We start from the raw sequence: 17669 nt of genomic DNA, 5'->3' as shown, positions 1-17669 counted from the left end.
TTATATCATCAAACATAGACCTTTTCTTGTTTTGGTATGTGTATAAGCAACACATCTAGACACCCTCAAATGATTAACTTTTGGCTTCAATAGTTATTCCTAACCATGCATGTCCAATAGTTATTCCTTTAACTACTTTTGTAAGACTCCTATTTAGAAGATATAATGTTGTATAACTATATACTACTTCTGCCCAAAAACACTTAATCTAAATTCTTTTCTTTAATCATACTCCTGATGTCTAGACAATGGTCCTATTCTTCCTTTCAACAACTCCATTTTGTTGTGGAGTGTAGTAGTGAACTCTCTCTTGATTCCATGATTTTTATAGAAATCAAGAAATCAATTTGATATGTTTTCACCTCCATTATCTGAATTGATTACTTTGACGAAGTTACAACTCTAATTTTCAGCCAAACTATTAAATTCTATAAACTTATCAAACACTTCTAATTTTGTAACCAAGCAATATACCCAAGTGTTCTTGAGTAGTCATCGATGAAAGTTGGAAAATTCTTTGACTTGCTCGAGAGAGGTGTTTCCATGGGCCCACACAAATCCATATGTATTATCTCAGGAGATTGTTTTTGATTTACCTATCATAAAGCAAACTCTATGTTGTTTTTCAACAATGCACTCTTCACACATCTTTTGTATCTTCAATGAAAGGTTGTCCTCCAATTATTTTCATTTTGTTGAGTTAAAGTAAACCACTAGAACTAAGATGCCCATATCTCCAGCACTTTCATTAATTTCATTTGTCCTTAATGCTTAGTTTCCTTGAGTAAAATAGAGAGGAAACATCCTATCACCTATTTTTTTCTCTTGCAACAATTGCATCTACACTCATATTCATCAAAAGTCACTACATGATTTTGTTTTAACATTTGTCCAACAAATAACAAATCTTTTTTAATGTGTTGGAAACAATAATTTCATTGATATTATAATTTAACTTACCATTTTTAGTTGTAACTACAATAATATCATTGCCATTGTGTTCTATATTTACGAATAAATTCCCATAAAATGTTATATAAGATGAAAATCCAAAATCAAAATACCATACAGTATTCTCACTTATACTTGTATTGAAGAAGGAAATGAATATATTTTGTTTATCTTCAACAGTATTATGAGCACTCTTTTTTCCATTTCAGCATATTTATTCCAACTTTTTTATTTGTGGTGTCCAAAATTATTGCAATAAAAGCATTGGACATCTGTTTTATAATAAGTAGCTCCCACATTATTCCTACCTTTTCCACATCCTCTTCCTCTCAAGTTACTACTATTGCCTCTGAAGTTATTATAAACGAATGGGCACAAATACTAAAAGCACAACACATATCCCTGGAGAGATTCCTGCAAATGGATACTCTCCCTGACCCTTAAGATGGGACCCACACAAAAAAATTGATTTCTTTACGTAATTATTTCATGGTTACAGTAAGGGAGATTAATGTTCCGCAACAATTACTAATGAGCCCAAAACTCAAAAAGAATGATACCAATACATCTAGACAGGCATGTCTTAGTTGTGTGATGTGAGGCATTACAAACCCATACTACGCTATATATATGGTCTAAACAGATTAACTTAAAAAGTATTATACATAGCATGTGAAATGATAAAATCATATTTGTTGTGCATCCATCACAAAGAATTAAAAAATCGCATTGGACATTGTCATTTACGTTTATAAAGATGCAGGACTTGAGGAAACAGAACATCAAAAATGTATGTTTGGAAGACAAAAACAGTGTACAATAATTTATGGCCGAATTCTGCATTAATTATTCTGGAACATGTGACATACCAAGTTTGAATGATGGACTTTGCAGAGGATTTTCAGTTCTGCCAAAAATTCCTTTGATTTTGTGTCCCTCATTTGCTTGATGGCAACCATCTGAGAAAACAAAAAGGATAAAATTTCAAATGTTAATAATGTTTAAGACAATATCAATCAATTGTTTTATTTCAAACACTACATTTAGCATGCCAACAAAGTTACAGCTATTGTTTTAAAATTGAAACACCTTATCCATAAGCTTTCCTAAATAAACTGAGCCATATGATCCCTCGCCAATCTTTCTGGATTTGTGGAGATTATCAGTTGCTTCAAGTATATCATCGTAAGTAAAAACAACTGGTTTTTCAGAATCCAAACCTATCACTCTAAAGGTTGTGGAACCTGCATATACAACAAAGTAAAAGCAAAATTTAGAATGAACAGACAGATGGAAAAAAGCTAAAAACAGAAGTACCAACAGCCAGAATTCTGTAGCCATGATATGAAAATTTAAATCAAATCCATTTTATATATCTATCTGTTAGCATCAAATGAAAACCACACCTTTTGGAAGAGAATCGGCATGTTTAATGTTGACCTTTTCCTTTTCAAGAAATTGGCAGAAAGGTAAATAACAATAATTTGACCTGGCCTCCTCTGGATGATTTGATGCTTCCAGATCTCGACTGTGGCAGCTATCTTTCTTATTGAATGTTTTCTCAACCTGTTTGGTTGATTTTGATCGCATATAGAATCCCCCTATTATTAATGCAGCCAAAAGGAAAACCACTCCACTAGCTACTCCTACGATTAATCCTGTTTGAGATTTAGGCTTTGTCCTTTTTTCATCTGAGGAATTTGAAAAGAAAATAATGTTAGATAAGGGAAATACTAGCCTAAAAATTTTTCAACAGAAATACTGTTAGATAAAGCAGATTACCCAAGGTTAGGCTCTGTTTAAGCATTCTTGTTTTTGGAAGGAAAGGCATTGAAGGATGGCCGGCTGAATGAAATGCTATTGAAACCAGAATGGATGTGTGTACCATTGAAAAATGCAATCATTAGTTTTGATCTAGTATAGTTAAGGAGAGTATAACAGACTGACGTCCATTCAAAGTTACATTTGCATAAAAGGATTACCAGTTAGCCAGCTGATTTGAGATGAAACAGAAAATTTGTATGGTTCAACTTCCATCCCTATTTTCCTTACAAACTAGTAAATTGCAAACATAAACTGACACCAATTTGAATATTTGAATTGTATATCGTAATATTCTTAATGTTTCTTGTAAGGATGAGTTGGGAAACTTGTGTATTTCTTTTTATTACATGAAATGGGTACAGTTGCATTTGAATTTATTGACACCAAATAGAGGCTTCAGAAAGAAGAAAAATCTAGATATTGTTAACAGCTGAATAAAGGGCAAGTCTCAGCTTGCACTACTTTATTATACATATAGAATAGTGGCAAGCAATTTCGTATTTTTCTGTATGTTTGATGCATATTAAGTTTTATTTGTTAAATTTTCCATACCCAACGAAATGTTTTTGGTAATCCCAAATCTTTGAAACTTTTCCCTTTCTCTTCCAATTAGAAGCGGAAAATTCAGACCTTTTCAAATTCTTGGATTAGCGACCTAAGATTCTAAAACAGACAGATATTACTATTCAGTTTAATGAGATGCAGATCCTAATTGAGAACATTATCATGATGATAAAGGATAGTTCACAATTCAGCCAAAAGAAATATTGGACTCTTTAAGAAAATCTGGTCCTTTTCTAGTTTCAGTAATGATAGGATTCTCCTCCACACGATGCTACTTTGGCCTATAAATCAGCCAAAAGAAGGTTAGTTTTGCCTCTTTGACAGTAATTTATCCTCCTCTAACAATCCACTAACAGTGGTATCATCTTCCACATGATTTTAGTTTGGATCGGATAACTCCAAAATATATGAATCCTAATATCATTAGTTTGATTAAAGCTCTAACACTTAAGATTGTTGATTTTTATTTCCAATATGGTGGTTTTTGTTATCACAAAAGCTTGCACCCTTGTTGAGCTATCAACTCAGCAACCTTGTGAAACATGGAAACAACTCCGAAGTGTGGGACCTTGCGCAAGGGGGTTGAATCTCCGGAGAAGGCTGGCTTCCTTCTTAATCCAAGTGCAGGTGTTGAACCAACTCAACACTCCAAATCTTACTTCTAAACCTATCCTAGCAGCTTGCAGAGGAAAAGGGAAGAGACAAATGCTTAAAATGAAAGGAGGTGATGCACCAAGATAAGAGATGTTTCTCTCCCCACCCAAAATGACACAAAGAATCAATTGAAATACACAGGATATGCACAAACTTCAGTTGCATGAATGACCTCAACGCACGTATGGAGGTTAGAACTTGTTGAATGTCAAGAGGGGAGAAGGCTTCCCACAAGTCACACTCAGAAACAAGTTAACACAGCATATATGTGAGAGAAGAGCCAAAAAACATACACCTGCGATGAAGGTAAGGAAACATACACAGCATGCATAAGTTGAAGTTAGGCAAAAATGATGATTTCAATTCATTATAAGGCCAATGGCCTAACTTACAGTTGCAGATATGCAAGATAAATACAAGTCTTTAAGAGAAGTGAAAGAGCATATAATAGCTCAAGCTAGAAGGGAGAGAACCCTTTACAATGAGGCATAACAACCTTATATAAAAAACTGGTTGCATAGGAGAGACCATTGGTCAAGGGAGAGAAGCCTTGACCCCTGTGTGTGCAGGGAAATGTTAGTCAGGGAATGTAGGGAAGTGCATGCACCTGACATTGTGTACATGTAAGCAACCTAGCCATACCCTGAAAATGCAATCCCAAGAAGAAAGATTGACTGACATTCCAAAGTCAGAGCATGCAGGCATGACATAAGTAACCACAAATAAGCATGGCCCTGTACTTCTCTTGATGGAAAACCTGCAAAAATCATTAAATACGCCCATGTAGCTCCACGCAAGGTGTACAAGTCACAAGATTTGTTGGAGCATTAAGAGCTTTGAGTGTTGATCATGCCATCTGGAAGTGTTGAAAGCCGGAAGAAGTTGGGAAGACTTGATTGGGATTTTGGGATTCCGGGATTCTAGAGTTCCGAGGTCAAGCATTTAGGAACATGAGCACCTGGGGGTTCCGGAGTTCCGGCGTTGAGGACTTAGGAACTTGGGAACCTAGGGGTTCCGGAGTTCCAGGGTTGAGGAAGAGAAGACTTGGGAACTTGGGAACCTGGGGGTTCCGGAGTTCCAAGGAAGAGGAAGAGAAGACGTAGCAACCTAGGAACTTTGGGGTTCCGGAGTTCCAGGGTTGAGGAAGAGAAGACTTAGCAACCTGGGAACTTTGGGGTTCCGGAGTTCCGGGGTTGAGGAAGAGAAGACTTAGGAACGTGGGAACCTGGGGGCTCCGAAGTTCCGAGGAAGAGGAAGAAGACTTAGCAACCTGGGAACTTTGGGTTCCAGAGTTCCGGGGTTGACGAAGAGAAGACTTAGCAACCTAGGAACTGTTGGCATTGTGTTGTCATTGATGTCAATCGGTATAGGATGGCAACAGGTATGGGAGATTGATGAGCAGCGTTGTCATTGATGCTGATGTCAACTAGCATAGCAGCTAACCGGTAAGGAAGAGAATGTCATCCTGCATTATGTTCAGTGGAGTCACTGGTACACAAGCTAGTATTGGCTTGTGTTGAAGACATAAGGACTAGAGACCAGTATGGTATAACAACCGGTAAGTGACATGTTGATTGTTGAAGAAGGCATAGTGATGCAAATAGGTAATGTATGAATCCGGTATGAAAACATGGCATCAAAATTGATGAAGAGGCAAAATGATGACATCTATAAGAGAGCAAGATGCTAGGATGTTGATTGTGATGAAGAGACGGAATGTTACCAAAATCACATCAACACTAGAGGGGAAGTATGTGCAAGCCACCGGTATGCTGTTGGATGTCAATCTGCAGGACTCCCACCAGATTAAGAGTAGTCTGACAGTGAGTGTTCTCAATCGGATCATGTGTGTCTGATTGAAGATGTATATGATCAATATCAACTAAGTCATGTCAGTGCAATGTCGGAAGCAAAATGAGATGACAAGGATTCTCTCCCACCGGTAAGTGGTAATACTGAGCTTATCTCCCAATATGCATGAAATGCAACATATCTCTCTGAGATAAGATAGAAGAATTAAAGACAAGTGATTGAAGGCTCACACCGGATCAACCAGTGAAACACTAAGTTGCCTTAGGTGCACGAGATCAAAGATATGCACTGGATCAGTCAGGTAGACATGATGAGTCGCCGGTACATAGAAGGAAGGATATGTTTGTCACTTTGACAAACCAGTTGATAGGAGAACCGATCAAATGATGAAGAAGGCAAGGTTGAGCAGTTGTAGACAGAGAGTGCAACCGGATTGAAGAAGGAGAAAGGTGTTGCCACAAATGCAGACAGATGGAGTTTGTTGAAGGTTGATGGCATGGTGTCATCAAGGTGGTTACCGGTAAGTATGTCCACCGGTAAAGCTGACAAGGTGCATAAGTGAAAGGCTCCCATTTGTTGAAGATGTGCATGAGGTAGTGTTGTGACATATTCAAACATCGCCCCATTGCAAATGGGGACCCCTACTTTTTTCGCTTTGTGGGGTTTTGCTTTCTAGGTTTTAGAGTTTTGTCTATTAGCCTTTGCTTTTCGAGTGTCGCCAGGGGAATCACCTAGATAGCAGGCTCTGCTTGAGCTAGGTTGAGTCTTTGGGGCCCCAGAATTAGGGTTTCTTTGAAAGTCTTCCTTAGGGCCTGGTTTTGCTCTTGTTGCTATTTGTGTCTTGCTTGGTAAGTGAGTATCATTCTTGAAGGTCCGAGCTAGGTCAAGTTGGTGAGTGATGAAGTCTGGAATGTCATCCTGATCTTCAAATGCCCTGAAATTTGGCTAAGTCTGGAATGTCCTGACCCTTCCAAAGGGTCCAAAGTGAATTTCGCTCCTGACCCTTCCAAAGGGTCCAGAGCGAAATTCTCCATAAGACATTCTACATTGCCCAAAGTCATGAACTAGCTCATTCCCAGGCATTTGTGAAGGCAAAATGCTTGTTTGGATGAAGAAATGTGAAAATGAAGTCAGGATCTTGGCCAAGAACATGATTTTCGCTCCTGACCCTTCCAAAGGGTCCAGAGCGAAAATCTCTGTAGCCCACATTTCCTTCCCAATTTTGGCTAAGTGTTGGTTTCTAGGGCATGTTTGAGGATGAATTGGTATGTTCTTGCCTTGGGATGGAGTTGGTTGACTTTGAAGAACAAGATTTTGGCCTAAAGGAGAATTTCGCTCCTGACCCTTCCAAAGGGTCCAGAGCGAAATTCATCATTAACTTCATTTGCTACCTTGTTTGACCTTGAAACCTTGTTCCTTAGGTAGAAAATGATCTAAGTTTGCTTCTTGAAGCGGTTTGAAGTTTGAAAAGTGAGTAATCTAGCATAGAATGAGATTTTCGCTCCTGACCCTTCCAAAGGGTCCAGAGCGAAAATCCTCTTAAAGCTCATTTCCTCCCAAGTTTGACCAAATTTTGATTTGCAAGGTATCTTGAAAGGAAGGATGGACATCTTGTGGCCTTTGGAAATGTTTGAAAGCATTGAAATGTGAAGGATTTTGGACCAAAAGATGAATTTCGCTCCTGACCCTTCCAAAGGGTCCAGAGCGAAATTCCTAAAAAACACATATTTTACATTGGAGGAGGTCAAGTCCTTGGTTTGTTATGATGTGGATGGAAGTGAGATAGCCTGTCTTTGCCTCTTGAGGTTGTTTTGAATGGGAGAAATGAAGAATCTAGCCTAAATCTTGATTTTCACTCCTGACCCTTCCAAAGGGTCCAGAGCGAAAATCTCCCTAGGATGCATTTCCTCCTTTATTTGGCGAAAATTTGATGTCCAAGGCATGATGAGAAGGAGAATGAACATGACCTTGCCTTTGAGAGTGTTTGGTAGCTATGAAAATGAAGGATTTTAGCCAAGAAAGGAAATTTCGCTCCTGACCCTTCCAAAGGGTCCAGAGCAAAATTCCTTACAAGCCTACTTTTTGACCTTTCTTAGGCTTAAAACCTTGTTCCTAGGGCGAAGAAAGATGAGATTCTACCTTGCAATGAAGTTTCAAGTTGAAAGAATGATGATTTTTGAGCCAAGTCAAGATTTTCGCTCCTGACCCTTCCAAAGGGTCCAGAGCAAAATTCCTTACAAGCCTACTTTTTGACCTTTCTTAGGCTTAAAACCTTGTTCCTAGGGCGAAGAAAGATGAGATTCTACCTTGCAATGAAGTTTCAAGTTGAAAGAATGATGATTTTTGAGCCAAGTCAAGATTTTCGCTCCTGACCCTTCCAAAGGGTCCAGAGCAAAATTCCTTACAAGCCTACTTTTTGACCTTTCTTAGGCTTAAAACCTTGTTCCTAGGGCGAAGAAAGATGAGATTCTACCTTGCAATGAAGTTTCAAGTTGAAAGAATGATGATTTTTGAGCAAGTCAAGATTTTCGCTCCTGACCCTTCCAAAGGGTCCAGAGCGAAAATCCCAAGTCCACCTACTTTCTTTGCAAGACAGGTTAAAATTTTGATTTTTATGGCCTAGAGAGGAGTAAGGCAAGGTGTTCTAAGTCTTGGAGGTGATTTGAAGTTGAAAGGATGGAGAAATAACCCTAAAACAAGATTTTCGCTCCTAACCCTTCCAAAGGGTCCAGAGCGAAAATCCTAAAATCTACACATTCCTTTCAAGTTTGTGCTAAACCATGCCTAGTCCAAGGTGAAAGATGCCCTTGAGATTGCCCTTGAATTGATTGTTGTCTCCAGAAATGATGATTTTGGGCTAGAAAAGGAAAATCGCTCCTGACCCTTCCAAAGGGTCCAGAGCGAATTTTCTCAAAACCACCTTTTTTCCCAATTTTGTGCCAAGCCTAATGCTGACTAAGGTGAGTTTTGATGGGAGAGGTCCTTAGAAATAACTTTGACTTATCAATGATTATCAAATGTGAAGGAATTGAGCCTAAAAAGTGATTTTCACTCCTGACCCTTCCAAAGGGTCCAGAGCGAAAATCTTAAAAACCATCTTTTCTTCCAAAATTTGAGCAAAGTCAAACCTGGACAAGGGTGAGAGAAGTCATTTGGATTGCCTTAGAGTGGATTTTAGTCACCAAGAATGCAAATTTTGAAACCAAAATGAGAATTTCGCTCCTGATCCTTCCAAAGGGTTCAGAGCGAAATTCCTGGGATCACCCTTTTTTCCTTGCAAATCAAGTCAAGTTTTTGGTTTTTATGGCCTAGATAGGAGTGAGGCGATGTGTCCTTGATCTTGGAGGTGGATTGGAGTTGAAAAGATGAGGAAATAAGCCTAAAATAAGATTTTCGCTCCTGACCCTTCCAAAGGGTCCAAAGTCAAATTCTTAAAAACCTCTCTTTTGCCCCAAATTTGCATCAAGATTGGTGTTGGTTGAGAATGAGGGCATCCTTGGGCATGTATCTAAGCAAGTACGGTTGCAAAGTGAGAACAATTTGAGCTCGGAATGCAAATTTCGCTCTTGACCCTTCCAAAGGGTCCAGGGCGAAATCCTTATAGGGCCTATCCCTGGGGAGAATATTGAGAAAGCTTCATTTTAACATCTTCTTGTTGATGATTTAAGGTAGAAAATGCTATGTTGAAATGAATTTATTATGTGTCCTTAATCATCTTTTGGTTTGTCTTGCAGTTAAAAGAAGACCAGGCCAAGACAAGGACGACCTTCTCCAGTCCAGCATCATCGAGGACGACCTTCTCCAGCCCAGCATCATCGAGGACGACCACTTCCAGCCCAGCATCATCAAGGACGACCTCTTCCAGTCCTGCATTTGAAGGAAAGGTACATCATCCATCCTACACATCGAAGACAAGGGAGGTTAAAGCAAGGGTTCGTTGAAGAAGCAAACAGTTTCAGAAAAGTTAATTAAAGTCAGCGTCTCAGCATCATCAAGTTGAATATCTACCAAGTTGCAAGTGTCAGACAAGGTGGCATCCCAGTCATCACTCCTCCAGTTGGATTGGTCTACCTCAGCATGTCCAGATTCAATGTACCTGACTCATCAAAGATGGCACTAACTTCGATGTACCTACCTCGGTTGTCCATTGGTCGAATATTCCAGAGAAGACATGTGTCCAAATAATGCAATTATTTCATTGGCCAGAATTGAGTTGGTTGTAACAAACCCTAATTAGGGTTTTTATTGTAAAATCTCGGCCATTGATCTAAAGTTGATCTGAGCCATCAAATTGTATTGAGGGCACTATATAAGCCCTAGCTCCTCATTTGTAAAGGCGAATAGTTAGTCAATAGTTAGAAGGTGAATAGTTAGTTGATAGAGGTTAGAATAGCTAATGATTGATAACAAATAGAATAGCACTTAGAGTAGAATAGAAAGAGAAGGCAAAGATTGTTGCCAAGATGTTGTTGTAAAAGACTTGTAAACTTCATTGAAGAAATGGTGAAATCTATGGGTCGATTCAACAATTTGCATGGTCTCTATACTTCTCAGAATTGATTTCATGTTATTAGATGAGTGGAAGAAATGTGTTTGATTGATGGTGAAATTCGTATATCCATACTACTAGCAGTTTGTTGATTGCAGACTTGCCTTGTGTAGTCAACTGGAATCATTCAGCTTAAGCTTAACTTCAATTGTCGCTTCTTCATTGACATGCATCAGCCTGATGGTGTCTATGCCTGTAGCGATGATCTGAACATCATAAAGCTTTCCTCCGAAGATCGCACTAACCTTGTGGAGATGGTCCTGGGATGTCAAAACAAGACTTAGTTAGAATTTCATCAAAGGTCATTAATTGCTCCTACATTCTTAGTGTCAGAATTAGATCCTTTCCTCGCCCTCATCCTTTTTTCTTTTTTTTCAAAATCTAGGCTAGTGAAATCCTGTGTTCCAGTAATATTCAAAGCAAATCAGACGTTTAGTCATCAAGTGTAAGTCCCCTTGTGATTCCAGCAAAATCACATCATACCACAAAGAGCTTATCCACACGTAGAGATCCTACATAACAGAACCTTGGAGTTACTCTGACTGATCCTTCGGCGAAATCTTCAGCAGTCGGGAACTTTGTTCAAGAGAGGATAAGGTACCTTTAGGTATTTTATTCTGTGTTTGGTCGTGTACAAAAGACACATCAACAGGTAGGTTGACAAGTGTGCTGACCAGTTTAGGTGTTCCACTAGAAGAGAAGCAAAGTACAAGGGTGAAGACAAACTGGTTAGGGTATGACCGGCAAGGTTTGTGAACCGGTAGATGAACCCGGTTGTGTGGTTGGTTGGTGATCTTGTCTGGACCAACACAGAAGACCTAGCAAAGGTGGATGCGGACAAAGGGGCCACGTGGAGTTGAAGTGGCATGCATGCATAGGTCGATGTGATGTGTCGGTGAGGTCATTGGTGGTTGGTCCAACATTTAAAGACAACTACAAAGCTTGAGGAAGGATGGCAGAGGATTGCGGCTCAAGATCAAGGAAACAACAAAGATCCAGTACAGACTGACCTTGCAAATCAAAGTGGGTGAAGGAAACCGCATCACGCACGTGATTGACCAGACACAAGGCCGAAAATCATGCTACAGACGGCTAAAGATATGGATATGGATATGATATGATGTGCCACGATGATCAGAGATCAGATTGGATGCAGATTCAGTGCATGGCAGAAACCCTAGCACGCAAATGTTTGAACTCACGTTTAAGCGGGAAAGTCTGGCTATAAGAGTGCGAACCAAAGATGTAAATGGTGTTGCTGCATGAGAGAGTGAGGCTAGTGAAGAGAGAAAATCAGTCAAGTGCTCAATGTCAATCAAAGAAGAGACTGAGTGTGTAAGAGAGAACCAGTCTGAAGAGTTGAACCAGAGAGAGTGAGACAACCGGTAGCCTGCCATTAAGTCTGACAGAGGAGTACACTAGTGGTAACTGAACCGGCGGAGAAGAGCCACAGAAGATTGCAAAGAAGATTGTAGTGATATATTGATAAGTTGTGAACCGGCAGTAATCAGATAGTAGACATCTGACTGAGTGAAGAAAACCGGTGGTGGCTAGCAGCAGTGTGATAGAGAGAAAAGAAAACCGGCAGAGAGCAGAACCGGCAGAGAAGAAGAAGAGGCTGAACCGATAAGGTTGCAGCAGTGAGAGGGTGAGCAGGGAACCGACAAAGAATTGGAGAGAGGAGAACCGGTGGAGAGACTTGCATAAGAGTTACAAAGTTCTTTTGTAACAAGCAGATTACTTCAGTATTTATGATATGATCTTGTAATCACTGAGTTGGAGCTCGGTGCAGGGGTTGGTGCTCCTTGAGTTGGTGCCCTAAAATCATGGGTTAGTGCTCCTTGGGTTGGTGCCCTAAAGCAGGAGTGGTACTCCTTGGGTTGGTGCCCTAAATGTTGTAACCGAGGTTTTCATTGTGAGGCTGGATTGGAGCAAGAGTCTCCAGCATCATTTCTCACCGAGGTTTTCCCCATCTTGGGTTTTCCTCGTACATCCGATGTTATGTGATGTCCCTTTTATGTGTGGATGCATTTGTGTCATTCTCCCATCTAACCGATATGTCTTCTTTATGTTAGATCAGAAAACCGGTATACACACATAGGATAGAAAAGGGTTAAGTTGGGTAACCACTGATTCACCCCCCCTCTCAATGGCATCTTGTGTTCAACAGAAACTTGGGAGTTCTGGAGTTCTGGGGTTGAGGAAGAGAAGACTTGGGAACTTGGGAACTTAGGGGTTCCGGAGTTCCGAGGTTGAGGAAGAGAAGACTTAGGAACTTGGGAACCTGGGGGTTTCAGAGTTCCAAGGTTGAGGACTTAGGAACTTGGGAACCTGGGGGTTCCTTGAGGACTGAGGAACTTGGGGACCTGGGGGTTCCGAAGTTCCAGTAAGACAACACTTCATGATTCCATTGTTTCCTCTTTGCTCAAACTAGGGCAGTGCTGGTCCATGGAACATATCTCTGATCAGTTCTCACTAATGGACCAAGGATGTCATAAAATGACAACATTTTTGGCGACCTATGCGGGATGCTTGCTTGCTAAGCATATAGATCAGTAGCCTATGTAATCCATTGGACACAGAGTCACAACTACAAGAAAAAAGAAAACTCTCTCCTCTGTAACCTGCAAAAGATCAAGATCAGCCATTCTGAAGGGGAACAGTCTGTGCTCGTGCACTTCTTGGAAAACAAGAAACCTAACTAATATTTACATTGTTATAATAAGAGGCAACTGATGCTTTTGCCTCTGTCAAAGAGGAACCTTTTGAAGGAGTTGATCCCCCTTGTACCATTGTTACATTCACCATCTGGTTGCAATGGTTGAAATCTCTTGTATGCATGCATTAGATCACACATACTACTCATGTGGTGAAAAAACACTTCGCCATTCACCTTGCCATCATAGGGAAGCCATAGAAAATAGCCACATGAGACATCTGGGGATGCATGAAGCATACACATAGTAGCAAGGGGGGAGTTATTTAGGAGTTGGCTAGCATCAAAAGAACTACTCCTTGCAAAAGAGAAGGCATCTCTTTTATACAAGGCGGCATCATTTTTTTCACAATAGCCGACCTCCTCTTGGCGTGAGTCAAAACCAAAGGAAAAGACCTCGAACTTACATGGTGATGAAAAGTATACCATATCTCTATCTTGGCTTGCACAAGGGGGCTCTTCAAACACATAAAATTGGAAACTTTGAAGCTTCAGTATACTGTCAAGTTGAGCAACCAAAAGACTGTCACCATGACCAACATGTTGTTGCTCAATGTCATCAAACTTGGTATTTTGGTCCCAAGTGAAACATTCAAGCTCAGGCACATCATCCCCAATGCCAAAAGAAACATCTTCACCTTGAATGAAGACTTCATATTCAACATCATCACTTTGAGGGATAGGGGAGAACCAGCATACATCATAATCACATGTTTTGATAACCAATTCATCATCACAAATCTCAAGTTTATGAGACACCTCACAAGAAGATCTAAAATCTTCAAATTGTCTCTTTGTTTTTGTTTCCTCCTAGCAACTCAATGCAACAACCTCAGGTTCACGGCATGATCCATCCGCCATGCAATCTGCAACAAAACCATTACCCCCTGTGCCCTCCTCGACACTAGCTTGTTGCTCCAGAGCTACCACCGGGGGAGGTGTAGACATATCCTTCTCCTCATGATCAATAAAGAAAGGAAGATTGTCAAATGAGAGGGAAGTGTCTTCCTATTTACCTTCACACTCCTCATGTTCAGTGACCTACTGCTGCAATTGATTATTCTCAATATCCTCCTGCAGCATCGCTGATTCTTCCTCCTTTAAATCATATGAAGACTCACCAATGGTTGATTGAACCCCTTCCTCCTGATGAGGATGGGAACCATCCGTCCTCCATACAACAGGTCCGCCCCTAAAAAGGGAGATAGCATCAGGAAAGGGCCTAGGTGGTGGGGCGTTTTGCAAAAGGCACTGAGGAGAAGGCTCTTGTATAACAATAGTTGGAGCTCCCTTGAAACTTGGAATTTTAAAACTAGGGGGGTTAGTTGAAGGCTTGGGAGGTCTCCCCTACCTGAAGCTTGGGATTTCAAACTTAGGAACCCTAGGGGCGAAAACCTCCTCCTGTATGAGCCACATCTCTATGGCTGCTAGTTGCTTAATTTATTTCTTCCTAGCAGAGGCAACCTGCCTTGCAAGGAACTCCTCATGTTGTCTTTGGGATCCCATCTGTTGTTGTTGAAGTTGAGCCTAATAAGCAAGCTGACCTTGCTGCAAATCCCACTCTTGTTGCCTCTTGAACTCCTCCAATTGCTTGGTGAAATCAAGCAACACGCTTTTGAGTTCTGCAATTTGCGTTTTTTCATCCTCTTGGGGCTAGTTGGGCTGCCAAGAAGGCTGAGCAGGGGTGGGTGGGTGGCAGGCATTTGGAAAGTACCCACCTACTGCTGAAGTGAAGTTATTTGGGTTGAAACTAGGAACAGTCCTAGTTCGGTCCTGTTGGTAAGGAGGGGAAAAATGGTTGGTATTCTCATAGAATGGGGGTGAACAGAAGTTACACCCATGATATGAACTCATTTTAAAGCATTTGAAAGAGATGGAGCTTGTTTAACAAAATGCTTAAAAGAGCAGACGGACCCTCTGAACCAGAGACTGATAACATACCACAAATCCACCAAATGATTGCAGAGTCGCCAGGTGCTTGAAAGATGTTGCCTCCAAAGGCTTGATGAACTGAAGAACACACCGAATCTTCAGTTGACTTAGGATTGCTTGACCAGTAGATTTCCTCTTAGAGTCGCTAGGTGTGTGAAATGTTGCCTTCAAGGCTCAATACACTGAAGAACACACTAAGTCTTCAGCTTGATGAAGGATGAGTCCCACCAGGCGTGCCAAAAACTGTTATCACAAAAGCTTGCACCCTTGCTGAGCTATCAACTCAGCAACCTTTTGAAACATGGAAACAACCCCGAAGTGTGGAACCTTGCACAAGGGGGTTGAATCTCTGGAGAAGGCCGACTTCCTTCTCAATCCAAGTGCAGGTGTTGAACCAACTCAACACTTCAAATCTTACTTCTAAACCTATCCTAACAGCTTGCAGAGGAAAAGGGAAGAGAGAAATGCTTAAAATGAAAGGAGGTGATGCACCATGATAAGAGATGTTTCTCTCCCCACTCGAAATGGCACAAAGAATCAACTAAAATACTCAGGATATGCAAAAACCTCAATTGCATGAATGACCTCAACGCACGTATGGAGGTTAGAACTTGTTGAATGTCAAGAGGGGAGAAGGCTTCCCACAAGTCACACTCAGAAACAAGTTAACACAGCATATATGTGAGAGAAGAGCCAAAAAACATACACCTGCGATGAAGGTAAGGAAACATACACAGCATGCATAAGTTGAAGTAAGGCAAGAATGATGATTTCAATTCATTATAAGGCCAATGGCCTAACTTACAGTTGTAGAAATGCAAGATAAATACAAGTCTTTAAGAGAAGTGAGAGAGCATAAAATAGCTCAAGCGAGTAGGGAGAGAACCCTTTACAATGAGGCATAATAGCCTTATATAGAAAACTGGTCGCAAAGGAGAGACCATTGGTCAAGGGAGAGAAGCCTTGACCCTTGTGTGTGCAAGGAAATGTCAGTCAGGGAATGTAGGGAAGTGCATACACCTGACATTGTGTACATGCAAGCAACCTGGCCATACCCTGAAAATGCAATCCCAAAAAGAAAGGTACTTCTAGAAGGTGGATTGACTGACATTCCAAAGTCAAAGCATGCAGGCATGACATAAGTGACCACAAATAAGCATGGTCCTGTACTTCTGTTGATGGAAATCCTGCAAAAATCATTAAATACGCCCATGTAGCTCCACGAAAGGTGGTGTACAAGTTGCAAGAGTTGTTGGAGCATTAAGAGCTTTGAGTGTTGATCACGCCATCTAGAAGTGTTGCAAGCCGGAAGAAGTTGGGAAGACTTAGGATTGGGATTTCGAGATTCCGAAGTTCCGGGGTCAAGCACTTAGGAACTTGGGAACCTGGGGGTTCCGAAGTTCTGGGGTTGAGGACTTAGGAACTTGGGAACCTGGGGGTTGAGGAAGAGAAGACTCGGGAACCTGGGGGTTCCAGAGTTCCCAGGAAGAGGAAGAGAAGACTTAAGAACTTGGGAACCTGGGGGTTCCGAAGTTCCGAGGAACAGGAAGAGAAGACTTAGCAACCTGGAACTTCGGGGTTCCGGAGTTCCGGGGTTGAGGAAGAGAAGACTTAGCAACCTGGGAACTTCAGGGTTCCGGAATTCCGGGGTTGAGGAAGAGAAGACTTAGGAACTTGGGAACCTGGGGGTTCCGAAGTTCTAGGGAAGAGGAAGAGAAGACTTAACAACTTGGGAACTTCGAGGTTCCGAAGTTCCGAGGTTGAGGAAGAGAAGACTTAGCAACCTGGGAACTTGGGAGTTCCGAAGTTCTGGGGTTGAGGAAGAGAAGACTTAGGAACTTGGGAACCTAGGGGTTCCGGAGTTCCGGGGTTGAGGAAGAGAAGACTTTGGAACTTGGGAACCTATGGGTTCCTGTTGTGACATATTCACACATCGCCCCATTTCAAATGGGGACCCCCACTTTTTGCTTTCTAGGGTTAGTTTTCTTGGTCTTTTAGGTTCTTGGCTATTAATATTTGCATTGGAGAGTTGCCAGTGAGCTCATTAGGATAGGATGGTCTGCTTAGGCTCAAATGGGTCAGTAGGTGATCCAAGTCAGGATCTTTGTTGAAAGTTTCCTCTTAATTAGGCCTGGGTCTTGCTTCTAGGGGTTGAGTCTTGATTGAGTTTGAGGAAGTCTTTGTATCATGCTAGGAATCTTGCCTTTTGAGGCCTATGTCATTGAGTTAAGGAAGTGAATGGAGGTATGTGCGTAGGTGTTCTCAAGGCTTCTTCCCTTTGAGGGTTTGAGATTGGTCCAGTTGATGAATGATGAAGTTCTTTTACTTCTAGGCATTGATTGATGTGAAACTGACCTATTTATCCTTGGAAAAGGCCTAACAACCAAGCCTAGACTTGAAACTTGAGAGTTGAATGAAGAATTTGAGCACAAATGCAAAATTCGCTCCTGACCCTTCCAAAGGGACAGGAGCGAAATCTTCCTTAGCTCCCTTTTGATTGCTAATTTGGACAAAACCTTCGCTTTAAGGCGTAGATTGGGAGGAAATTAGCTTGAATTAGCCTTTTGGATGCCTTTGATCAAACTTAGACTTGGAAATTTGGAGAAAAGGTCAAGAATTTGAGCATTATTGCAAAATTCACTCCTGACCCTTCCAAAGGGTCCATAG

At 41.1% G+C, this 17669-nt stretch overlaps 1 protein-coding gene across 2 annotated transcripts in view; it reads right to left on the bottom strand.

Annotated features, from left to right (window-relative positions):
* Positions 1-17669, bottom strand: part of LOC131043021 (lysM domain receptor-like kinase 3) — an 89535-nt gene that overhangs the window by 44790 nt on the left and 27076 nt on the right. The window contains exons 4-6 of one of the 2 annotated variants that reach the window (XM_057976376.2): positions 2358-2642; positions 2041-2195; positions 1821-1910 (exon numbers count right to left, since the gene is read on the bottom strand). In XM_057976376.2, the coding sequence (XP_057832359.2) occupies positions 1821-1910; positions 2041-2195; positions 2358-2642 (530 nt within the window). The remainder of the gene's footprint in view (positions 1-1820; positions 1911-2040; positions 2196-2357; positions 2643-17669) is intronic. The other variant, XM_057976377.2, reaches the window with a different exon arrangement.

This window comes from Cryptomeria japonica, chromosome 6, assembly GCF_030272615.1.
Source record: "Cryptomeria japonica chromosome 6, Sugi_1.0, whole genome shotgun sequence".
Lineage (NCBI taxonomy): Eukaryota > Viridiplantae > Streptophyta > Pinopsida > Cupressales > Cupressaceae > Cryptomeria > Cryptomeria japonica.
This window is presented reverse-complemented; position numbering and strand designations above follow the sequence as displayed.